Here is a 25,976-nt window from a genome sequence, read left to right on the forward strand (position 1 = left end):
ACACGCACCTTTTCGGAGAAATTTATTAGCTAGCACAGTCAAAATTTTTAGACTAAGGTCGTTCAGTCAAAATTCGGTAGTCCGGCTGGTGTTACGGCCCAAAAATGGACAAGATATTTCAAGGATATTTTACCTGGAACGGACACAAAAAACTTGACAGCATCCCTGTGACCATGGAAGGAGAGCTGTGCTTGTGCCATGGAACAATATGGTATAAAACTAGCAGGTATTACACGGTCCTGAAACATAGAATAATAAAATATAGAAGAATTTCATTTAAAAGCATAAGAGAATTATATGTTCAAACCTTTTTTAACAGTTGAAAAATATATTTTATACTAATGATCTATTTAATGTTTAAAAAGAAAGTAATATTTCTTGCAAATGTCTTAAACAAAGACGGGAAAGTCATTACCAACAAGTAACAACATCATTTGTTATGGGCTCAAAAATCCGTAAAAAGGTATATTATAATATTTATGGCTAGATAGCCGCATTGGCTGCAGTTTTGGCAGCCGCCAGTAAAACAGAAAACATAAAAGGCCGGTTGTTTAACGTTAAAAAGCAAACTTGCCCATTTGTGAAAAAAATCAATATTTTCTATTAAGAAAAAGCGGTAGGTAGCCGACCATAATGTAGCTTTTTCTTTTGGAGAACTATAATTAATAAAACGGAAGTAAAAGAAATATCCATTATACAAATTGTAATTTAATAGCGAAGCTACTTTGTAACAGGTTATGTGTTAGTCCATTAGTATTTCTATAATGTAAAAATGCAGTTGAAAACAAAAATCAAGTTCTAGCCGGCGCTAATTCGGGCAAGGACCATGTCTCTGCCCAATTGTTCAATTTTAAAAAATCCCTTAGTGGTAAAGCAAGGATTTGTCTTCATTTTTATTACAAATAAAAGAACTTAGGTTTTTTTAATGTATACGACCTTATTCTATTTCAGAATATGAAGCTTAACAGACAACATGGTATTTCCATTTCTCTGGGGCAATTTCCATTTGGTCCCCACTTCTTATAGGTCTATAAAATGTCTACAAAAATGTTGCATCTGTACCAGGAACGAACTTTTAGAAAAAAAACTCCCCCCTCCCCATAGTGGCTGGAAATAACGTTTTTTTTTAAATTGTAACCCCCCAAAAAAACCTATTATTTCACCAAATAAAAGTTGGTGCAGTGAAAAATTTACGAAAGCTTTTTTTAGATCTTAGAAATGCTTAGTTTTTTAGGTTTTTTTTTTGTTGCAACGAAGGTTTTTTATACTTTAATTTGGAATGTATTAAAATCGGTTGCACCCTGTTTCATGTTATCTAACTATTATTACTTAATACAGAACATAGAGTGTACTTTTTAGAGTAGAGGACTCTCTTTGGTAAAAGTATAAAGTTCTGTCTGTAAAAAAAAACTTTAATTATCTTTTGGTGTGTAAAAAAAACTGGAAATGAGATTGAGATACTTTAAATCTAGGTTAACTTTACAGATTTAAAATTAAACTTTAATTAAAGATTCTACAAAAAATAAATAATGAAAAAAAAATTCTATGTTCTTTTTCTGTCATAAATATAAACTTATAGAGAGATAAATAGTTAGTTATGCAATTAACTTGTCAGTTACTAACAGACTGACTTACATGGATGACTAGAAGAGTACCTATGCTACTTATAAAGAGGATCATGGATAGGAAACTAAATAGTGGGTTTTGTCGTATTTTCACAGTAACTTTTGATAAGTAAGTTTAGGTAAATGTAAATGATTGCCCAGCAGGATTAGGAAATAGCAAGGTTAGAGCCCCCCGCAGAGGCTAGAAATAGGAGAAAAGCCACTATGAAAGTACGACGAAACCCGCTACTTCGTTCTCTTTCCATGATCCTAAATAAAATCTTATATTTACCTTATGATCTGAATAAACTCTGACCGGCGCGCCGGGCTTGCTCTTCTCAATAACATCGGCTATCAGGTTACCACTGGACGATTTTCCCATAGAGTTGGGGGCACTCAGCGGTACAGAGATGATTACACCGTTACCAGTGCCCAGCCACAGTCTGTAGAGGGCAACAGTTTTTTTCATTGATATATAAAAGATCCAAAAATTATTATATATGTTTCATATCTTTGAGGACGATTTATAATAGTAGGTCCCAAGTCACGACTATCCCAAATAATGCCTTAGGAAGTCCTGACTGTGCATGGTAATCAGTAATACCTTTTTCCAGCCAGGACATTCCTTTTTAAAATTGAAATAATCTTTAGTTAGGTAATGCATTTAAAAAAAAACATAAAATAAGGAAAGATAGAAAAGTGAAAAATGTAATATAAAATCCTACAATCTAACTTTTTATGAAGCTGCAAGAATAAAGGAAACAGGAAAAAAATTACTAGATATATTTCAAGACAGCCTCCCTTGCTATTTATGAACTTGTTAATCATATTAATTTACGTTACGATGCTAATATAAATAGTTTGAAACCGACAGGTCAATTCTAACATGCATAACTATAGAAAATAAATTTGATTGATTTCAGATTTTTAATGGCGAAATAGTACACTGATTTCCATCAATTTTTTTCTATTACAAATTCCCTTTTGGGTAAATGATTCAGAGTGTAGGGGAATCTAATTAACAGGTACCCAAAGTTATTTTAAACACTATGGGTTCTTGAATTTAATTTTTATTGGTTGGTTACAAACTAAAGGTGTCTTAACTTTTCAACCAATATATTTTAATCTACATTGAGGGAAATTTTGTTATGTCATTATTGGGGATATAAAATAATTTATCGTCAATTGGCTTATCCCGTAAAATCCCTGGAAATGACTGGATAATTTGTCTTGAGTTTATTTTCAATTTACTAGATGCAATCCCTCTCACAGAGGCGGGCACATATAATATAAAAAGGGGGTTACTGTACAGATCTTGTATTCAAGGGATTTATAACACTAAAACATTACGTAGAACCATACATTAGTTTGGTTTTTCGCAACCCAAGTGAAATCCAATTTTTGTCCTCCTTATGAAGTGCCACCCTATAAAAAGGGGAAGAGGGGCCACCTAGCGCCACTGAGGAGCTGAAAAGTACTGCATGTATGCGTAGAACTAAAGTTTTTTTTTATAGCTAGCCGGTTCTAGTAATTTAAGTTTTAAAAAAAAAAAATTAAGTCGATTTTAAGGTACTAAAATGCAACAAAAAAAAGAAAGAAAATGGCCATTATGAACAAAAATAGTAAGATCTTTAATTTGACACCTTACTTTTTCAATTCTGTCAGGTAATTATTGAAAAAATCGATTTTTTTAAACCCACAAGAATAAAAACTTTGAACTTAATTTTATCATTTCACAGGTAAAAAAATATGGGTTCATATATAATAATACCTTTAGAATCAGAAAAATATTACGAATCCATTGTAAGCAAAATTGAAAAAAAGTTTACAATATAGTATATAAACTAAAATAAAAGGAATTATATGAAAATATCATATTATATTATACAGGCATTGTCTTAATTCTTGAATTGAGTATAAAAATGGGAAGGGGGTAAAGAGGGGGTATAAAAGGGAAGACGAAAGTGTTGCCTGAACAAAAAATATAATTGGCCATTTGTTTATTTTTTATTTTTTTACTTTTTTTCAATTTTGCTTACAATGGATTCGTAATATTTTTCTGATTCTAAAGGTATATATGAACCCATATTTTTTTACCTGTGAAATGATAAAATTAAGTTCAAAGTTTTTATTCTTGTGGGTTTAAAAAAATAAATTTTTTCAATAATTACCTGACAAAATTCAAAAAGTAAGGTGTCAAATTAAAGATCTTACTATTTTTGTATATAATGGACATTTTCTTCCTTTTTTTTGTTGCGCTTTAGTACCTTAAAATCAACTTAATTTTTTTTTTAAATTTAAAGTACTTAAAAAATAAGAGGTCTACAAAAAAACCGATTGCATATCTGAATTCTATGAAAAATTTTACATCTACTACTTACTAAAAGAACCGGCTAGCTAAAAAAAAAAGTTGATACACCTTCTTTAAGCTTTTTGGATGTATCAGAAACTTTTGTTATTCAAACTTATTGTTTTACCACGTAATACTTAGTATTTGAAACAATAGAAACCAATATAATTTTAAAGTTTAATCCTTTTTTTCTAATTTAAATGAAATATTAAAGTAGCTACACTGTATAAAATGTAAAAGTGTAATATAAAGATGTTGAAGTATAATATCCTAAATTTTGGAATAAGAAAATTTTATTTATAGATCAGATTGAGATGCGTTGCATTTATCCTTACACTACTCTTATTTAAAAGGAAGCTTACCAACTTTATTCTATCAGTAAAAATATTTTTAAAGATCATTTTTGAATAGAATAAGGTATGTCAGTAACGTTTATGAAATTTTAATAAATGCGGATGTTTGAAGCATTTCAGAATTCTATATCGTATATAATGTTTGAAACTTATCTATTTTAATGTTTAAATGTTTAATTTAAAAAGGGAAAAGCTTGCATTGTTCTTTTTGATATAACAACTAGCGGAAAATTTGTGAAATTAGTAAAAATTTGCAAAATTGGTAAAAAAAAATTGGGAGAGGATTTTTTTGTTTTTGTGGGGATTGGGGGTGCCAAGAAAATGGCCTAAAACCACAACAGGACCAGTAGGTATATTCCCTGGAGATCGGTTCAGTGGTTATCGAGATCTTAAGGGACGGACGGACAGACAGACATCATTCTACTTTGTATTATAGATATTTTCTATACTATTATTGTGATTGTTATTTAATGAGAAAAAATATAATAAGTACAGGCCTTTTAAAGCAAGAAATTCACTTTTCCTCGTTTACTGTAATAGGAATACAACTTGTACTTGGATAGGTATACACTATACATTCCATGTTTTAATATGCATAGATACCATATATCTTAATTTTGCAAGCTACAAGCAAAAAAAAACTTCGACATTTTCCCTCAAAGTACCTTGTTGAGCACAGAACCACCCCCCCCCCACTTTAGTTTTGTAAAAAGAAATGAAAATAATGGGAAGTTGTATTCTTTTTTCCCAGTATCCATAACCCCTGCAAGGGGCCCTAATCCTTACGGAGGGGGGAAGAGGGGGAGGCTATACCAATATAACCTAAACTGTCCCTCACCAATAAAAATATAATTAAAGAAAAATTAATCAAGGGTAAAGATCGGATGATTAATTCTTAATTTTAGACAAAAAATTCTCAATTAAAACTGTTATTTTTTTAAAAATTATTTACATATGATCGGTCAATTACCTATGTTCTTTATTCTTTAAAATCCATCAATAAAAGGGGTAATAAAAGTTGAATTTCTAACCGATTTTGAGGAAACACAGGGAAAATTGGATGGATAAACATAATATAATAAGAAGTTGCACTGCTAAAAATTGTAGCTGAACTTAATGCTTTAATAATTTAACTTATAAAAATGCCGATATTAGAAGATAATAATTGTAAACAAACTTTTATGCAGCACCAAAATGTGCTATCATTTTCACAAAAAAGGCGATTTAATAAAATACCGGATTAATATCAAACGCAGTAAGCTAAAGATTCATTACATAATTTTTTTTATCATTAACAGATTAGCCAATAATCTAGGGATTTTAACGGATAAGATATTGGACAATAAATTGATGTAAAACCCAATCATGATAAACAAAAATAGCACTTCAGTAATTAAAGCTCTTGTTTAAAACGTTTTGACACTTAACTTTAACGAAATAATCTATCAAAAGTTACCCACAAGTTTTTAGGCCAATGAATAAAAACTTTGGGTCATAATGTAATTAACAGTCCAATGTCCCCTCCCCTATATGACAATAATACCATCTTGCTTTTTATAAAAAAAAAGAATTTGACACTTTAACAAGCAATTATTGGCAATTTCAATAAAGCTGTTTTTTTGTGAAAATGATTACACCCCCAGTATGCAGCATCAATATTATGCGAACTTTGATAATTTTAAACAAGAGTACAACCTTACTTAATCTATACTTTAATACCAAGTGTCCCTTGAAAACTACGAACAACAACCTGTCGTCTCTTGTTTTAGAATCAGCTGTCAAAATATGCCTCAAATAAACCTATTTTTTAGCCTTAGACAAAGCTTTTCATAATATGCCTTATTAATTCTACTCAATAATATTTATCAAAGACCCCATTCGCAAATTACTACCTAGGCATTAGCTTTAATGTATTTGCATACAGATTAAGTTTAAAGGTTAAAAAGTTGCGTTGAAACTTTTAACAAAGTATTTCCAAGAACAGGATCAGATTTTCACTGATTTTATTAACTTTGAATCCGTGGTGTGTTGAAGGGCGCATCAAAATCCCCTGAAAATTGATAAAACCTGCCTTCCCCATTATTAACCCCAAAGGTTTTAACACCCCCAATGTCTTGCTTAAAATAATAAAATCAAACTTTTTTATATTGTCATTGTATTCGATATAGGGTTTTAAAATTTTGGGTATAATCCCTTACGTGATAACGAATCGTAAGAGGCGTTTCGTCGTATTTTCAGAGTAGATTTTCCCCTATTATAATCTATTTCACCTAACCTAGCATAACCTAAAATAACCTATCAAAAGCTATTGTGAAAATATGACGAAATGCAACTTAAGAGGCGTTGTCACGAAAGGGACTTTATCCAAAATATTTTGTTGACCATACTATTCTCATGTATAAGGATGTTAAAACTAAAAATGGTAAGCTAATCACCCGATATCAGACCAAAAGCCCAACCTTAACTTACACATCAAAAACATTATCATTTTTAGTTGTATTTTACATGGAGGGAAAGGAAGAGAGCAGAAAATAATCTTGACAGATGGAGATCTCAATCGGTTCAGTGGTTATAGTATGATCTTGACGGACAACCAAAAAACAAAAATTACTTTTTTATGTAAAAGGATGAATATATCCTACCTCAATCCACTCTAATAAATGCAATAAACTAAAAGGCATAAAGCGAATAAAATCGTTAGGTACTGTGTGTGGGGATTAAAAACTACCTTAAAAACATACTCACACCTAAAATTGGTTTAAAAATGAAGAAAACTGTCCGTGTTTGTGTTAATATTCATGAATGTTGAAAGTTTGATGGAGTAATTCATAAATTAATAAAGTATTGTGAAGATAAAGTTAAAAAGAGCTAGCAGATTAGAGAATATTCAACATTATGACTTAAAGGCAAGGGAGAGGGAAAGGACATTGGACTGTAAATTTTACTAGAACCCAAAGTTATACAGATATGGTCTATGATCCGTTGGATTAAAACCTTTGGGTACTTAGATCAAATCTTGATTGGTTGATTCAAACTAGCAGTATATAAACTTTTCTACTAAAAATTTTAATCTGCAGAGGTAAATTAGTTTATCATAATTGTGATTGTTCATCAATTTACAGTCCATTGCGATAAAAACCGCATATTTATTACTACAGCATCAAAACTTATTAATTTTAACTTATCTTATTTCTCCAACCCGGCCCTCCATATACAAAAATCTTATAAAACAAAGATTTTTATCAAAACTTTGTTCTAATTATGCGTAGTAACTTTAACAAAGTAATATTTCATTGTTCCTTTGTTTAGTTATTTAAGGTGACAAATCTTATATTTCTATTAAATCCAGTGATCTACAGGGATAAGACAATGGACGATTAATTTATGTATATCCCTGATGATATTATACAAAATTACCCATTTTGTATATTACAATTGGTGTCTGAAACGTTTGTAAACTCAACTTAATAAATAACCAATCAAAATTCACCTAAGTTCCTCAAATTAATCCAACGAATAAAAAAACATTATTATAAAACTTTGGGGACTAGTGTAATAGACAATCCTATGTCCATATCCTTCCTTACCAAATCATTATTTTGGATTTACTAAGGATTTTCTTTTCTATTAAAATAAGATTGCAGCTCAGAACAAGATAAACAAAATCCCTCAAAACAAAGCTTAATAATGAGACGGACAAACGAACATTGACAAACAAGAACTGCAATTTTAATCCAATTATATAAAGAAGATTTTTTTGTAGGTAGCCAAGGATCTCACTAACCGATGAACAAATATGGTCCTCCTTTACAGTGGAGCTTCATATAGGTCCTGATATTGGTTTTAGACTATTACTTACATTTCTTATATATAAGTCTGGGTATAGTTTTATGCTATTTTTTTCTGCCCGTCAATATAGAGCCCCTAGCCTAGAAGCTAGGGGGGCATTCACTATTATAATATAATATAAATATGTCGTTAAAAAGCTTACTTATTGCTTTGTAACATTATTGATGGTTCCGACTGCTGCTATGTCAGACGATGGGAAATAATGCTATTCCTATTATATAAAGTATTAGGGTTTTTTTTAATGGAAGCTTAAAATCTCAGTAACGACTAAACCGAAAGAGTTCCCTCATTTAGGTAAACTTCACATAGGTCTTGTGATGGTTTTAGGCTATTTTATTTTCAGATTTAGGTCTTAGACTGGTTTTAATCTATTTTTCTATCTTCTCTCAGCCCCTTTTAATGCAGAGCCCCTAAATGCTAGGGGCAAAGCCGATAGTATAATATAAATTGACGTCTTTCCGAAAGTTCTCGAGATATTAAGGATAAAAAACTGTGCCTTGTACAGGAGACCATTAGAGCAGTAATTCTGACAAATGAAAATCCAAGCTTTCCAGTACCTGAAAATAAAATAAAATTTATTTATATGGGGCTTCGGATCTTGGTCTATAATACAAAGCAGAAAATGTCCGTTCGTCCGTCTGAAGCTGAGGATCTCGGTAACCGCTGAACCATTAAAGCTCTACCCTTCAGGACTTTTAGATACAGGTCCTGTGTTGGTTTTAAGCTATTTAGTAAAAAAAACTAAAACAATGAACTGTTTGTTGTATAAACCCTAAATTATGTCAAACTAAATTTCCCTTTTGTAGATTTAAAGTTAGTTTGAATTTAGGATTTTATTTAAGTACCCAAAGTTTTAAAGCCAATGAATGAGAGAACATCTTTTTAAAAAGTTTGGATACAAGTATAATTCACAGATAAATGTCCCCTTCTTCACTAGGTGGAATGGATCAAATCCCTGCTCTGTACACATGAGGTGACTTTTTGAACTGTTATACAAACAACCAACTGAGTAGATACCTAAAGAGTAGCTTCACTCCTAAAAAAAAGCTCCACATCCCTGTATTTAATAAAGAAAGTCTAAGACTAGTTGCTCCCAATAAAAAATAATGGCCATACAATATTTTATATTTTCACATTTCACCTTTCAGTAGAAACAAGAAAATAACACATGATACTGAACATGATGATATTGAACACAAAATTAATGATAGAATAGCAACGTATTATAGACAGCTTGCCGCGGATATCCAAAAGAGAAATTATAAAATTAAACCAGTTTTATTATCCCCGAGAGGCCGGACGCCTGGCTAACAAAAATGGTATTAATTTTATGATTATTTTAATATTCGTGAAAAATTGTCTGTTATATGAAGCTATACTTGCTTTTTTCAGTATGGCTGAGAACCGGTTCTAATCCAGCAGATATATTACACGGTTTCGAAGCCATACTGGAAAGTACATCATGTACAATAGAAAGATGGTGAATAAAAGGATAGAAATCTGCAAAATCAAAACCAGAAAGATAATTTTCCATTGTAAAGTGCTTCAAAGTTTTGGCCACTAACCTATCCTAAGTAAAGTGATTAACAAGCTAACAACCTCCCCCCCCACACCCTTTTTAGTTTATTTCAAAAATAAAGGGTCGGAAGGGGTAGAGTCAATGCTCAACATAGCATTTTGAGGGAAACCATTGCCATCTTCCCTTGGTTTACTCACAGACTGCATACATTAATTTTATTGCAATTCTCTTCACAAACAAAGACAAATAATCAGAAGATTTGATCTATTTGAAAACGTATTATTATTTGATTCTAATCAGATTTTTTCGGATCTTTGAAGCTAAAGGAACTTGTTGACCAATATAATTTTTTGTTTGTTTATTTATTACTTTAGGTCCAGTTATGTGTTATATTGGGTACTAAATATCCCTTTAGTATTAGGGCCCCCTAAATGATTAGGTATAGACCCCCCCCCCTCTCATTGTCTTCATTCAAGATTTTTTCCTTTAAATAATGAGTTGTTAACAGAGAAGTAGGATTTGCAGAAGATATCAGAATGTCTGTCCCCGATGACTGTGTTCTGTATGTAGGTTAATGTGTGTTCTAGATATTTTCATTTCTTCCATGAATATTAAATCTTTGTTTACAAAATTCAGTCCTCAGAAATAAGATTTGATTTTAAAATATTGGACATTCCTTAGTCCCAGGGCTTTCTATTAAAAATATTATGGAAGACGTTTATTGAATGTAAATAATATATAGCTGGATGGACAGTTAGCTGGATGGATAGTTAGCTGGATTGACAAAAAGATGAAATGACAGGATGCATAAGGTTTTACTTGACAGAACATTAGACAAACAAAAGATGGTCGGATTGGTTAATGGATTAATAGATGTATGTGATAAAAGCTAGATCGATATATAGATGGATAAATGTATTGTACATCTAAAGTTTAGATTAATAGAAATATAAATGAACATAAGCTTTTCTTGGCCAGAAGACAGACTAAGAATGTTAGGATGACTAAAAGTAAGACAAGTAAAAGATGGAATGGAAGACTAGACTGGATAGATAGATAATAGAAAGCTATATATAAGTAGATTGAAGAACGAATAGATAGATAGAAAGATGGATGGATGGATGGATGGACAGGAAGAGCACAGGTTGAATAAAGGTTCAACCTGCAACTTCAAAGATTTTAGCATAAAAGTTGGTAAATAAGATTGTAGTGGATCTACTCTACAACTAGGATATGTTTGTATGTCCAAGAATTTATTGCTATACTATGATTGTTGTCGAGGAAAACACATCTCAAATAAGCTTTTTTTATATAAATTTCATTTGTTCTTTAGTTTATTTTGTGCGGTATGTCAAAATCAAAATCTTGAATAAATGACCCTTTGGAAAATATAACCCTAACAAAAATTACCCATAAAGGCTATTAACAAAGGCAACAGCGTAAAAATTAAGATATAAGGACGATAAAATACAGGTATTGTGATTAAGCTTCCAAATGGGTAAATACTCCTTGCCCCCTCAACCATGTTGCAACAAATTTTGACAACTTTTCTCAAGTTCAAGCACAAATTCAAAGTGTTCAAGCAAGATTGCACAATTTTTCATAACAGTAATTTGTACTTTTGAACAATAACAAGGATGCGTTTCTTCCATTTACAATACTATTTCCTTATTTTCTAACTGATTTGTTTGTGTTAGTGCTAAGCCTCATGTTTCTTAACATAATCCAACTTATTTGCATCCCATTATCTAAAGTACGGGCTGTCTGTTTACGAATCCGTATGTAAGGTTTTCGCTATCCGGAAAACAAAAATGGCGCTTATCTAAAGTGAAGGCGAATTTGTAGATATATTTTTGCTGTTAATGGTAGAAAATAAATCCACGAAAACGTAGCCACACCAAAATATTGAGCTTTGAATTTCCTTGTAAAGTAAAGTATAATTCAAGTATCATTTCAACATATCTTTAACAAACTCCAATCTATCTGTGACAAGGATAATTTTGTTTCAATATAGCGCAGCAACAACAAGTACACAATATATTTTATTCGCTACTAATGCATAACATTTTTCATGATCCAAACCAAACATTTAACACAACCAAACGTTGATACCGAAACTCATGAGGAAATTAGAGTATAACTAATTAAAAAGACCAAAGACCGTGAAATAAAGAAGTTAAAAGAAAAGAATAGAGGAGAATGTGCTGAGAAAAAAATCTTAGCAATTCAAAACCAGTTTAGAAATAACTCCCCATTTAAATTTATTATTGCTAATATTCAATTTTCGCACAAACCCCTTTGAAATGAAGAGATACCATTTCCAAATAAAAGTTATCACCAAACATGTCAATATTATAGAAAATACGCTATTTAAGACATTCAATTAAAATTTAAATCATCTTTATTTAAAATATATTGAAAAGTTTTTATTTTATTTTTAATGTAATAGGCCATCAATAATACTTTAAAGTACATGTAATTTAAGATTTAACCTGCTTCGTCCCCAAAGGGCAAAGACGGCAGTGAAAAAATTTGACAATGAGTATTGCAGCAGTTTGCAAATAACTCTAAGTATAAAATATAATAAAATATTGGCCTTAGGATTGATATACATTCAAATTCATCTTTTAAAAAAGAGCTATAAATATTGACAGAAAGAATCACACACTAAAAAATTTCGTTTGGATAGAAAAATATTTGACAAAGAAGAATTTACATTATTTCTGTACCTTTCCAATGACTAGCAGCCACAGGTATTGTTGGACCTATGTATTTATCAAAATATGTTATTTTCAATTAATTTAAATGCGGACTCGTGAACAATAAACATTATCATAAGAGTCATTTAGAGTAATATTACATAGATAGTTTATTTATAACTTAAGATAATTTGTTACAATTTAAATGTTTTTTCATTCAAAATTCCTTATATATCCTTTAAAATGAGGCCTCTTCCTCATAGTGTCTGTCGAGCACTGAAACCCTTTGAGGTGCCCTAACCCTACGAGGCTACTTAGTGCCCAATTTATACCCCTAATCTGATCTAAAGAACCCATAAACAACCAAAAGACAAATTACTCTCCCTCCTTTTTTTCAATTTGTTTAAATATAAGGAGATTCTTCTTAACAAAGCACTTTGAGGGAAAACGTCAATTTTATCAAAAAGGTTCCTTACCTAACATTTTGCTAACATAAGGTTCAATATCAACATCTTGAAGGTGTTCGTGTGTGTGTGCGTGGTATAATCTGAAAACAAATCATTATTACATAAATTCGTGAAAATATATTGCAGCCAATGTAAATACAATCATAAATAATAAAGTAAAATGATATCTGTCTGTGTATACCGAAGGATCTCGCTAACCACTAAACAGATATGGTCCCCTTTGCAGAGTAGCCTCTCATAGGTCCTGGGAAGGTTTATAACTATTTATTTTTAAGGGAGTGTAAAGAGATATCGCCCATAGAAAAAAAATAACCCCCCCCCCAAAAAAAAAAAAAATATTTAATTAACATTCTTAAAAACTATAATTGAAAATGGGAGAAGGACTTTCCCCCTAACTCTCAAGGATCCCAAGAGGCTTCTAGGGGCAAAGCCGCTAGTGGTATAAATAGTATTAGTTTGAAATGTATCTTTAAATCAAATAAATGATATATCAAGAACAAAATATTCCATAAGTTGCTTAAAATTAAGGTGACAATATCCTTTAATGAAAGGGCACTAAAGATAGAAAAGCTTCGCCCTCAAAAATTGCAAAAAATGTGCAAATCTTTTTTGATAAATGTAACCTTCGTTTATCCCCCCTATGCATATCTGGGATTTTCTAAAGATTTACTGCATCTATATGATGTCATTCTTGTTTTGATTTATACGACGCGAGCATTTCTTTCCTGGGTATCATAAAATGTCATTTATACTAACAAGGACAATATATGACAAAGCAATATAACGATAGTTAAGTCAAGTGTAATACAGTAAATACTAAAGGCGATGTTTTAAGTTATTGATTGGTTTTGTCAAGGAGTTATATCATATGCTAAAAGAAAGAAACAGGAAAGTAAGGGATATGGATTGTAAATTATACATGGACCCAAGTAACATAAGCAAATTTTCTCATTTGTAGACTTAAAACTTTGGGTACTTTACTTAAATCTTTATTGGTTATTTCAAACTACCAGTGTTCTAACTTTTCAACTAATAATTCTTATTATATTGTAAGGGTAATTTCGTCAGAGATAAACTGGGGAACAAAGGTGATTGAAGAGTAGCATTGATTCTTCAAATAGGAAAAAATAAATCTAAATCCCAAGTAAATTGCAAAAGTAAGAATGCATGGCGTTCATAGAATGCAGATACAACAGTCTCAGAAAAATTATGTAAAAGGGTGTTTCCAAGATTTTTGAAAATTAGATTTAGTAAAATATAATTCCACACACGCAAAAAAAAACATTCTATTATATAAAGTAGTAAGGGTTTTTGTCTGAATGTTAAGATTTCGATAGCTACTTAACCGATTGAGCTTTTTTAAGAGATTCTTTCCCTGGAATCCTATCCTTACCCTTCAGCTGCCAGTCTAAATTTCTCTTACTGTTACGGACAGATTGATATAAAAAAATAGCTTTGCTACACTTAACTTTATGAAACTAAATAGAAATTTAGCTACGCACCAAATTTGATTCTGCAAATGAAATCAGCAAGTTTTTGTAAAATAAATTGTTTAGGTACTCAAGTAATATTTATGTTATAAAATAGTTTCATCCATAAAAGAATATTTTAAAATCAAAAAGTAAAGAAATTGAATATAGATTTGGTAAATATTTTAACTACTCACGAGTAAAATTATTTTGCCTAAAGAGTGACTCTGGTTGGGACGGGACAAAGGGTTTACACTAGTCCCCCGAAGTTTTATAATAACATATTTTTATTCGTTAACTTAAAAACTTTGGGAACTTTTATCGAATTTTGATTGGTTAGTTCATGAAATTAAGTGTCCAAACGTTTCAACAACTAATTGCAATAAACGAAAGGGGAGATTTTGTGTAACATCTTTGGGGATATTCTTGAGTATATTGTCCTATTCCTTAAGATTAATCATAAATAAACAATATGTAGGCAGTTCTACATAGATTTTATAATTGTATAGAAGCTGCACTCATAGATATTGATTATAAAACTCTAAATATTATATAGGTACCTTCTAGCAAAAAGTTTATGGTCTTGATTAATGATAAGTAACACTTAAGAAAGTTCATGCAATACCAATCAAAATTAAAATTAATGAATCAGCAAATCTTTATTTTTTTTTATTTCAGTTAAATTTGTGAAATAATATCTGCTAAAAAAGGTCAGTTTTTTCCTAGGCTATGATATTGATATGGATAAATATTTATAAATTTAAAAAGATAAATATTACAAAGGGTATCCAGAATAGAATTATAGCGTAATTGTCTAAACACTAGCACACTTGCGAATTCTTATAATCCGCCAAGTTTGGCCAAGAATTTAGCTTCGAGGAAAAGTCTGGTTTATTAGGACATGAAATAGAAGTTTCATTAGAATGATAATAATAACTTGTAGATGTTTCGAGTTTACTGTGCCAATATTTTAATGTAAACTAATGTAAGTTGCAATTTCCTTATTTGAGAGTTGTAAATTAATAGGTACAATTAAAACAATAATTTTGTCAGAAATAATTTTTAACAGAAATGAAAACCATTTACCTAATTAAAAACATAGTTTATTTATGCTATTTATAATAATGCCATGTACCCCTAAAAAGGTAAAATATTTAGCACACACTAAGGACAGTAGGACTACAATCATAAGATAAATATTTACATCACTCTATTCCATGTATTACAGAGTTGTATAGACTTCATTAGAGCATAAAGTGGTCCTTTCAAACCGTTTAAAATATTAACAAACAAATAAATAAATTATTATAAAAGCAAGATGCATTATTCTGAAAATTGAACTATAATGCAGAAACAAGAGAGAAAAGTGGAAAAAGTAGTAAAGCTACACTACAAAAGTCTGTATCTGTCTATTTCTTTATACTCTTCTACTTTCTGTCTCTTCAGTGCATAATGGAAACATCATTTTTTTTACTTTCTGCTTTATATCATTTTTCGGGTATAGTCCCTTTCGTGACAACACCTCTTAAGGGGCGTTTCATAGTATTTACACAGTAGATTTCCTCCTATTTCTAGCACCTGCGGGAGGCTCGAACCCTGTGGAGCCAACTGCCTAACCCTGCGGGGCCAACTGAACCTAACCTAACCTAACCTAACCAAAATAACCTATCAAAGACTTCTGTAAAAATACGACGAAACGCCCCTTAAGAGGCGTTGTCACGAAAGGGAATATACCCCATTTTTCTTCTCTTAACTAACTCAATTGCTTATACAATAAACTTCGCTACAATTGAAAGTAATCGTGCTTGTTAATCATAACTTATCAATATTAGACGGCACAACTCATGTTCACATATGGACAGACATACCCTTGTCACGAGGAGGCTGTTTAATACAATTATTGCTACTGCTTTATTGTTAAAACAGCTACACAAATATCATGGATTTAAAGGGATAAGACAATGGAAAATAAATTGAAGTACACCCCTAATGATGATACACAAAATTACCAGTTCTGTAAATTGAACTTAGTGGTTGAAACGTTTGGAAATATGAACCAATCAAAATTTAGTAAAAGTCCCCAAAGTTGTTGAGTTAACGAATAAGAAAATGTTATTATAAAACATTGGGGACTACTTTAATAATCAGCCCAATGTCCTCTCCCTCCCTGCATAAATATCATACATGTTGTGTATGTATGTCTCAAAACTTTTTATATTAATGTTCTAAAATTTCATCTAGAAACAGATTAAAAATAAAACTTTCCTCAGAATTCTAATTTTAATTTTTTTTACTTTTGATGTGAAGTAATTATATTTCTCGTATTCATTCGAATCCGGTGGATAGGAACCGGTTTTCATCCATACGAAAAAACTATGTCTAGCATCGTATTATAGCCAGCTTTCTACGAATATAAAACTGGTTTTAATCTTATAATTGTACATTCTATATCCGCGGAAAGCGGTTTATAATACGATGAAAGAAATAACTTTTTTATATGTTTTCGGACTTAACGTTTGAATTGGATACGATACTCCAATCAAGCTTCGGAATGTATTATCAAAAGAAGCTTTAAAGATTTTGGAGGTGTTTTTATGCGTACTAGAAATCTACAAAAATAATCTCCCTAATTTAAAATTTGACAAAATAGAATAAGATACCTAGGTATTTTGAGTTTTTACACTACCTGCAATTCCAAAATATGAATTATCTTATCTAAATATTTAACAATTTTAAACTCTGTCTAAAATGCTCTCTTTTAGGTAAAACTTTATTTTTTAAACATTTTTATCTTGATATTATATTAATATTTGGCTTCTAATGGACACTTTTAAGCTTGTTTCTAAATCCCCCTCCCCCTGAATGCAAACATCCAAATGATAAAAGTTTTCTACTAAATGTAAAAATTTGTGTCACTTTGTGAGCAAACTTTTTGTCCAAGTTTAATAGATTTTTTTTCACGGTGTGCCTCCAGAGAATATTAAATATAGAATTTCAAGAAGTGTTTTTTATAAAACGCCCAAGGGGAGGGGGGGGGGTTAAATGGGTGATTCGAGGATTCGAACCCGTGAGAAACAAATGTTACCTGAGTGTAGAATCCAGTCTGATTGAAACCCAGACTCCATCTCCAACCCATGCCATCTGTCTAACCTAAAAATATATGAAAATTTGGGTATAGTCCTTTTCTTGACAACGCCTCTTAAGAGGCATTATTTCGTATTTTTAATCTAGCTTTTGATAGGTTATTTTAGATCAGGTTATTGCCCGGCAGGGTTAGGGCCATAAATAGGAAAAAGCTACTGTGCAAATACGACGAAACCCCTCTTAAGAGGCGTTGTCACGAAAGGGACCATACCCGAAAATTTTAATAGAGGCTACGATATCAACATCAAAGTAAAGTTATCCCATTGTATTTTAATTAACTTTCTTACAGATTTGGAAGAGAATTAAGGGCATTTATTTATATTTTGGCCCTTAAAATCCAGTTAAAGAAATTGTTTTTAATATAAGAAAAAGAAAAAAAAAGAAGGAAGTGTTTCAATGTTTAATCCTATTAGATTTTTCTCAAACGCCCAATCCAATTTATCCATCTAAAACCTTTAGTTTTTTACCTAACAAAAAACAAGAATGATTGTGTTCAAAACTCGAGTAGCTAAGCTTTTAAAGAAATTAATAAATACATATTGCGCCAGGCTTATACAAATAAAATGGCTTTTACTAACCAATGCAACTGATATAAGCAGATAAAAATTCAAAGGCGGGGGGGGGGAAGACGAGAAAGAAATTCGAGCCATTAAAAGTAGATTCTCTGACATATAAATAGAGTAGCTTCACTACAAAAAGGTCAGTCTCCCTCAATTTATAGTAATTGGACCAAAGGAAACTTGTAAAAGGATTTGGGTGTGTGAGAAATAGAAAAAAAGAAAAGTTCTTTATTGAATATTCAAATAGTATTACAGAATCATTTTCTAAAGTAATAAAATGTAAAATAAATCTTAAATTTCATTTTTTAAGAGATTAAAATAAGGTCGGATTTTGATAGCTAGCAATTTTATACATGTGATGTTTTAACTACGCATTGTTGAAAGTTTAATCTTAAGTTGATATAAAGAAAATCATTGTTAAGAAAGATACATATTTTGAACCTTTATAATTTTTCTTTCAAAGTTGGAAGAATATTTCTATGTCTGACATAAAAAGAAAACATTTTAAGCTAGAATTCAGACTGACTAAATACCTATACATTGTATTTAAATGTTTTTTGAGTATAAATTAAGCATATGTGGTTGATAAGGGGTTGATTATAATTTTATTTATCTTTATAAAAAGAAATATATTATAAGGAGAATTGAACTAAATACCTATATTAAAATGTTACATGATATGCCCTAATGGATCTCGCGGTTTCATTCATGAAACAAAATGAATGCCTTAATACTCATATTATTGATATTAATAAAAAATGTTAGTTTGGTAATACAAGTGGTTTCCTTGCTGTATAAAGATTGAGTTGTCCCGTATCTAGGTAAAAGCTTAGTGTTCACCCCAAATATTTTTCAACTCTCCATTTTTTAAGGAGTTTTAAAATGTCTCAGACAATCTTTTAATCTTCTAAAAAAAATGATGACTTATTAAAGCATAATTCCGATTTTTACATATCAATTTTGCAAATGTTGATTATTTTTACATCATTGTAAATTTTTTCAAATATTGGATCTGGAGCAGTTTACGGCAAAAGGTTCCTGGGATCAATTATCTCAAAAAAACTAATGAACTTTAACAGTTGCTAGCTGCAAAACGGGTGAAGGAATGTGTTATGCCCGCACTAGGGTTGGCAATCCGCCAAATTTTTGGGCCGGATTCGGATTGTCTAAAAATTGGTCGGATTACGGATTTTGGATTTCGGATTTAGATTGCCAATTAAAGCCAGCACATTAAAGGCATAAAAATAATCTGAAATAGCCAAGATCCAATAATACGTATAGTGCATGACTGAAAACCAGGCATAAATTGATTCTTCTTCGCGCATTTATGTGCGCTGCGAAATAACTGCATTTTTTATAAATGGATATTTCAGATTATTATAAAAGTTCTTAAAAGTTATTAGATTTTTTGAAATAATCGATACCAGTAACATTCTACCATGAACTGTACTTGAACCGATATTTTAAAGCCTAAACATAGATACGGGACAATTTACAAAGGATGTACATCTAGCTAGATATGATAAATCATATTTGTATTAATAGATACCAATCTCGACCAATACCCTATATCACGGCCTTATTCTCAAAACATCTTCATTTCTAGTACGTAGCCAAGCTTTAACTAAAGATTTCCGTAAGACTGTCAGTTTGTCACTAGGCACTAAAAGATACCCCTTCACACAAAAATGTGTTGATATTAAAAGCATTAGCTAAAAAAATAACTGTTTTTAAATTCAAATGCGGTAAAAGTACAATGTCAAACGCTTTCATGAAGTCAAAGTTACACAAATTGCTTAAAACTTACATAAATGAGGAACATTTTCTTATTGATATTTAAAGAATAATATCTTGATATTGAATATCAGACAGGTTTGTTTAAGTGTATATATATATATAACTTTAGTGTGCATGTGTGTGTGTGTGTGTGTGTGTGTGTGTGTGTATTTATAAGCAAACATAATTTCTGAGTAATAACATTGCTACACTTGTGCCAAACATAGAATACCTACTATTTTTTTTACAAAAAAAAATATTTTTTAGCAATATTTTCTAATATTTTGCAATATTATCATTTTATTTCCTCTTAAAGTAGCCAATATACTAAAAAATTAATCGTATAAATCCAAAGAAAAATACATAAAATTAATAACTGAAAAAAACTATGAAGCGACGTAATTATTCTACTGTTGGATGTTGTCATCCATGTTCAAATGTACTCAAGTTTTGACGATCTAATCATGAAAGCGCATCTGTATAAGATTTAAAGGTATCATAGCAAATAAGAAGGTTGATATCTATATGTATTATTCCTAATATATATGGTACGGTTTTTGCCTCGCCGAGATAGTTTCAGACTTAAGTCTTACCATGGTTTTAGGCTATTTTACTGCCCTCCTTCCGCTAGGTGCTAGTAAGTCGCCACATTAGAACTATTTTGAGACAAACTGCACCTGACCAAACGACGCAATCATTACTTTGAAACAGGATATATTTATATTCGCGGCTGAATCACATTTTTAACATTAAGCAGCCGCCACTGGATGCCGAGCCCGGTAAAATATACAGTGTACAGTACTGCAATTACTTAAGTATAAGTGGAAATAAGGAAAAGCACAAATAGCCAATCATATTAATATGTCTATGTTGTTAGTGTCACGGGGTAGGTATGGCTATTATAAAAAAAGAGGAAAATTTATATTGGTCTTAAAAATTTTATCTTTTGCATCTAAGAAAATATGGCAAAAATCTATAGACAAATTTTTTGTTGAAAATAAATTTTAATCGTTCTACTACTGTTTTTAACTTAAAAATCACAACCTTTACGGATTTTCAGCGCAACCTACTCCTCCATTTGTTGGATTAGAAAATTTTCACTTATTCCCTTTCATCTATAATAACCTGTCAGACAATTTGTTTGTTAGAATACAAGTACCTAGCTAGACTTAGTGGTTGAGAATTGACAGGCAAGACTAAGCCTTTGATGTTAAACAAATACATTTCGGTCTTTTCTTTCTAGTGTTCAATTGTTAAACTCTGACTTTTTGAAAAGATTATTAACTATTATATACTATGTAGGTAGATCTTTCAATAAGCAAATTCCAAAGAACTCTTTAATTTCAATCAACATACGGCCTAAAATCCCTTTAAAAAGTAAAAATTTCAGTACTAGCCGCCTTTTTTATTACGATTTGATTTCTGATTTTTTGTGTGTAATACATCAGAATCGCGCTGTTTTTATTAAACTGGTAGTACCCAAAATTTTTATAGTGACGTTTTTTTACAACTTAGTAATCGACAAAAGGTGTAATTTTGTGTATCATCATTAGAGGCCATTGTCCTATCCCTATCCAGCCACCATGCTGGCCAACTTAATTTTTACCTGACTTTCTTTTCTTGGATGAGCATCAAAGCTTGCCTCCACGCTCATTAGTCTAAAGAAAATAAAACAAGGTTAATAATATTCACAGCATAATATGAAATAGTAAGATTTCTTTTGTTTGAAGATAAAGATCTCATAAATTCCTTGGTTGTACTTTACGGGTGAGCTTTGATAATGTTACGGGGTGGTTTTAGGCTATTTTCCTGGTCCTCCCATTGAGACTAGGTGTGAAGCAGCTTGTAGCATAAAAACTGCAGCATTAAGAATAATAGCAGTTAACCGCGTGTTTAATGTTTAATGTTCTGACTGTGACCATAGTCATATATTCTACAGACGTTAAAATTGGCCCTTATTTATGCCATAGTACGTAGGCACAAGATAAAACAATCTAAATATTAAAGAAAGAACACAAACTCTATAATATATCTACCTTAACTTTAGCCACCAAAGATAAAAAAATACATACATTTTTAACTTGTTTGATAACAATTACAGCAGTGTTCCACATAAATAAGCAAAATATATTTAGCTCGAAGTTCTTTATATTATAAAGTAATTTTTTACGGGAATTGATAATTTTATTTCCCATATCGCATTGAAACCAATTAATATCCGGTGGATTAGAACCGGTTCTCAGCCATACTGAACAATTATGTCTAGCATCGTATTGTATCCCGCTTTCTACCAATATAAAAATGTACAATCATAAGATTGAAACCAATTTCTTTTAGCCCGTACCTTCAGTATTTCGGGGGTAAAAAAATGGTTTTAATCTTATAATTGTACATTTTATATCTATGAAAAGCTGTTTGTAATAGGATGCGAAAAATAACTATTAACAATCTTAAACAGGCAAACATCTTAAAGCCTTTACAAAAATTTCTTTAATACCTAAAAAGACAGTTCATGTATTCAGATAAGTCAAAAGTAAATGACATTAATACACAGAAAGATTTATCATATTCTTTATGATACTGAATAAAATGAATATATTTTCTATATAAATCTGAACCATAGAATAATTTATGTAGATAATGGGAATGGTAGGTAATTCAACAATAAATGGGTCATATGGTTTTTGAAAGTTTAGAGCCAACCTATCAAAATTCAAATACAGTTTCCAAAGTCCTTAAGCCAGCGAATAAGAGAACTCGGGGTTATATAACTTTGGGCAGTGTCATAGTGTAATCAATGTCTCCTCCCTCCCTGTATATCAGAGTTATCATAAGATATTAGAAACAGAATATCATATGATACATGAGCTAGCTATTTACTTTCTAACTAAATATCAGGTGTTCTACTATAATGAAACCTCTTGCATGTAACTTTTCAGTCAGGAGTGGGAAGGATCATAATCAACCAACATTTTTAAATGTATAAAGTGAGATTTTAATCAAACTTCTCAATTTCGCGATATAAGAAGTATTCTGTGATAGAAGCCATGTACAGCTATTAACTATACAACTCATTTTACAAGCACATAATTCTACTTTCAGAATGTTTATACACAATTACATATATTTATACAGAGGTGATGTTGTGTAAGAGTTCACCAATTGGTTAGTGCTCTCCCTGAAAGTGCCAACGAGCACAGAAACCCCTTTCCTTTATCAATGAAATAAATTAAAATTAAGAGGAGGGGTTGTTGTTGATTTTTATATTCATGCCTAACCCTTGCAGGGAGCCCTATCATCCCAAGCCACTAATCCTGAAGGGCTACCCTGTATATTACCTAATTTAAATGACCTAAAGTAAAACACTAATTAGATATCGACGAAAATCACTTCATTCATCTAATTTTTGTGTTTATAATTTGTACAGTTTATAAAAACAGAAAGAAATCCATCCTATCCGAAAGAATAATAAAATTAGAGAAAAAAATCTTTTCTTGTCTAAAAAGTATAATAATTCATCCATTCAAATATAAAACACATCAATTTTTTAAGTTATTAGGTATAAAGAATTGGATGTACCCGAAATGTATATATTCGAAAAGGTTTAGAAAAAACCTAAGGTACTAAATATATATAAAATGTTATTTTATGTTAAATCTTAGGACATTTTGTTAAATATCAATAATAATCTATCTATAATGTAAAATAGTGAACCGTTTAAATCTTGATAAACCCTGAACTAAATAATAATCTTCTTTCTCCGTTTCTTTGAGGATGTATATCAATTTTTCGGCCATTGTCTTATCCCTTTAGATCCCTGGATATCAACTATATTTTCTGTTGTTGTTATTTCTATAATGTTGAAACCAAATTTCTTAGTAAATTGAAAATCTTTGTCTATCTATATTGGATCGTCTGGGTATTTTAATCTTTAATTTCAGTCTCTCCTCAAACTTTTATAATCTAGCACGTCTTTAAACTTTTTCACAGTTTTCAAATATTTTTGTCACATGAGGATAAAATCATATTAGTTCTTTTTTTTAAAAAACGCAAGTATTAATACGTTTAGCTGTTGGGAAACAAATTTCAGACTAGACGAAGTTTCTATTTTTCCCTTTAAGCAAGAGAACAAATAAGGAACGGCCAAACGGCAAATGTTAGAATATTTATTTATTGCATCGTATTACAGACAGCTTTCTGAGAATATTAGAATAAAAAATATAAGATCAAACCAAAGTTATGGCCTTAATTTTATGAATTTTATTTCAATATTTGTGGAACAATTATTTTAGTGTGACCGAAAATCGGTTCTAATTTAGCGACATTCAAATGTTATGTGTTAATTTAGTGACTTTGTCAGACATCAGTAAGGACAGATGTATACAGTAATTGCGTTAACAAAATGTTATTTTGCTTCGCATATTCTTTCTAGAACTAGGGTGAGGCTTACCTGGGATCAATTACATGAATTCTATTTCTGTATCCGAGCCACACTTTGGAATGTACTTGCACCATGCATCTGATGGAGTGGTGGGGACGTCCAAGATCAAGCAGATAATAATTCCTATACAAAAAAAATAAAGTCAAAAGTGAAGGACATTTTCACCTAAACATGGTAATTACGGCTATGACGTAACACTTGTTGTCGGTAAAGTTGTAGGTTCGAATCTCGGCCCAACATCGCGTCATAACTAACGATGTTAAAAACGGTCTTTATTGCTGATGTTAGGTGCTAAACATAAATAGTTGGATAACGGGAATGCCTTGGCCTAAAATAGGCGCAACTTATTACCATTACTTCGGGCAATCAAAGGGCTGGTTGTCTGAAAGGCTTTTGACAATATAATCATTCACATCAGTAATTAATATTTCATTGGTTCAGATAAACAAAATTTAGATATCTTTTAGGTTTTAGGTTTCTTTAAGTTCAATTTTATCTACATTATTTATGAAGATAATAATCAAAACTTAACTTGCTATTTCAGAAATTATTTTTAATTGAAGAATATACCTCGGTATTGGATTAATTTTCTAATATTAACAAAATTGAATTAGGTGCTTCTGAAAATATTCTTATTGGGAATAAGAAACGTTTAAAAGTTGCTAATATCAAAATGACAATAGTGTAAGTAAGGTTTTTAAATTTTGATGTTATTTTTAAACTTCAAAATTTTATTTTTTTCTAAATGTAATGTTTAATCAAATTGGTTAGAAAATACAATATGATGTTGCTAATCTTTAAATTTTGTATTTTTCAATAAACACAATGAAACAGAAAGTTAGCACTATGCTAATGCAAATCCAAGTTAAATTAAGAATTTATAAGAAAACTTTGATTTGCAAAATATGCTTCACACAATGTTTGTTTGTTTGTTTGCATGAGCGGTTAATAGTTGAAACTTTATTCTGGGATTATAGGGACAGGCAGCTATTGTGGTAAACTTTTGCTTTTTATTGAGTTGCAAACAAGGAGGGGAACGTCAGGTGAACCATCAAGAGGAAACTAGATTGATATCCAATAATGCCTTTTTAAAGTGAAGTTGATATACCAAAACTAGTGAAAACAAGGAAGGTCATGGAAATTGGCTGTTTATTATAGTAGTCCTTAAAGTTTTATAATAACGGCTTCTAATAACTTTGCGAACTTGGAAACATAAATTTATTGACCATTGTCATATTAATTGGTGAATTTAATTAATTTTCAGCATATGAACTATTAATCATTAAACATTGGACTTACATAGCTGTTGTCTTTGTATTAAGAGCGTCATTATTTTTTGCAAAACTCTATAAAGTTGAGGGTTTATTCAAATGCTCTTATTAAGTCATACTGTTTTAAATATTGACCATTTTATATATATATATATATATTTGGTCAAAATAAGGAACAGTTTGACTTAATAAATTCATGTGAATAAATGCTAACAAACTACTTTATGGATAAGTAGCGGCAGGGGCGTCCAAGCTTTTTTTTTGGAGGGGGTAAAAAATTTTAGGGGGGGGGGGGTAATTCGTGTTTGGGGGGGGGGTAAAATGGCGAATTTTTTTTTTACCCCCCCCAAAATTTTTACCCCGGGGGTAAAATTTGATTGGGGGGGGTAATTACCCCCCCTAAAGTCTGTTGGGGGGGGGGGGGGGGTAAATACTCCCCCCAAATCTGTTGGGGAGGGTAATTACCCCCCCCAA

General features: G+C 30.9%; 1 protein-coding gene across 25 annotated transcripts in view; it reads right to left on the minus strand.

Moving 5' to 3' along the window:
- The window catches only part of syd (JNK-interacting protein syd), a 143,177-nt gene that overhangs the window by 28,541 nt on the left and 88,660 nt on the right, over positions 1–25,976 (minus strand). For all 25 annotated transcript variants that reach the window (XR_013879902.1, XR_013879901.1, XR_013879897.1 and 22 more), the window contains 7 exons: positions 24,241–24,354; positions 21,397–21,448; positions 17,396–17,460; positions 12,851–12,921; positions 8,653–8,713; positions 1,897–2,047; positions 134–239 (listed from right to left, as the gene is read on the minus strand). Coding sequence is in view for 22 of the 25 variants with exons in the window: in XM_080161670.1 (XP_080017796.1) it covers positions 134–239; positions 1,897–2,047; positions 8,653–8,713; positions 12,851–12,921; positions 17,396–17,460; positions 21,397–21,448; positions 24,241–24,354 (620 nt within the window). In the remaining 3 variants the exon portion in view is untranslated. The remainder of the gene's footprint in view (positions 1–133; positions 240–1,896; positions 2,048–8,652; positions 8,714–12,850; positions 12,922–17,395; positions 17,461–21,396; positions 21,449–24,240; positions 24,355–25,976) is intronic.

The sequence above is a fragment of the Acartia tonsa genome, chromosome 5 (assembly GCF_053477335.1).
Source record: "Acartia tonsa isolate MP-2025a chromosome 5, ASM5347733v1, whole genome shotgun sequence".
Classification (NCBI taxonomy): domain Eukaryota; kingdom Metazoa; phylum Arthropoda; class Copepoda; order Calanoida; family Acartiidae; genus Acartia; species Acartia tonsa.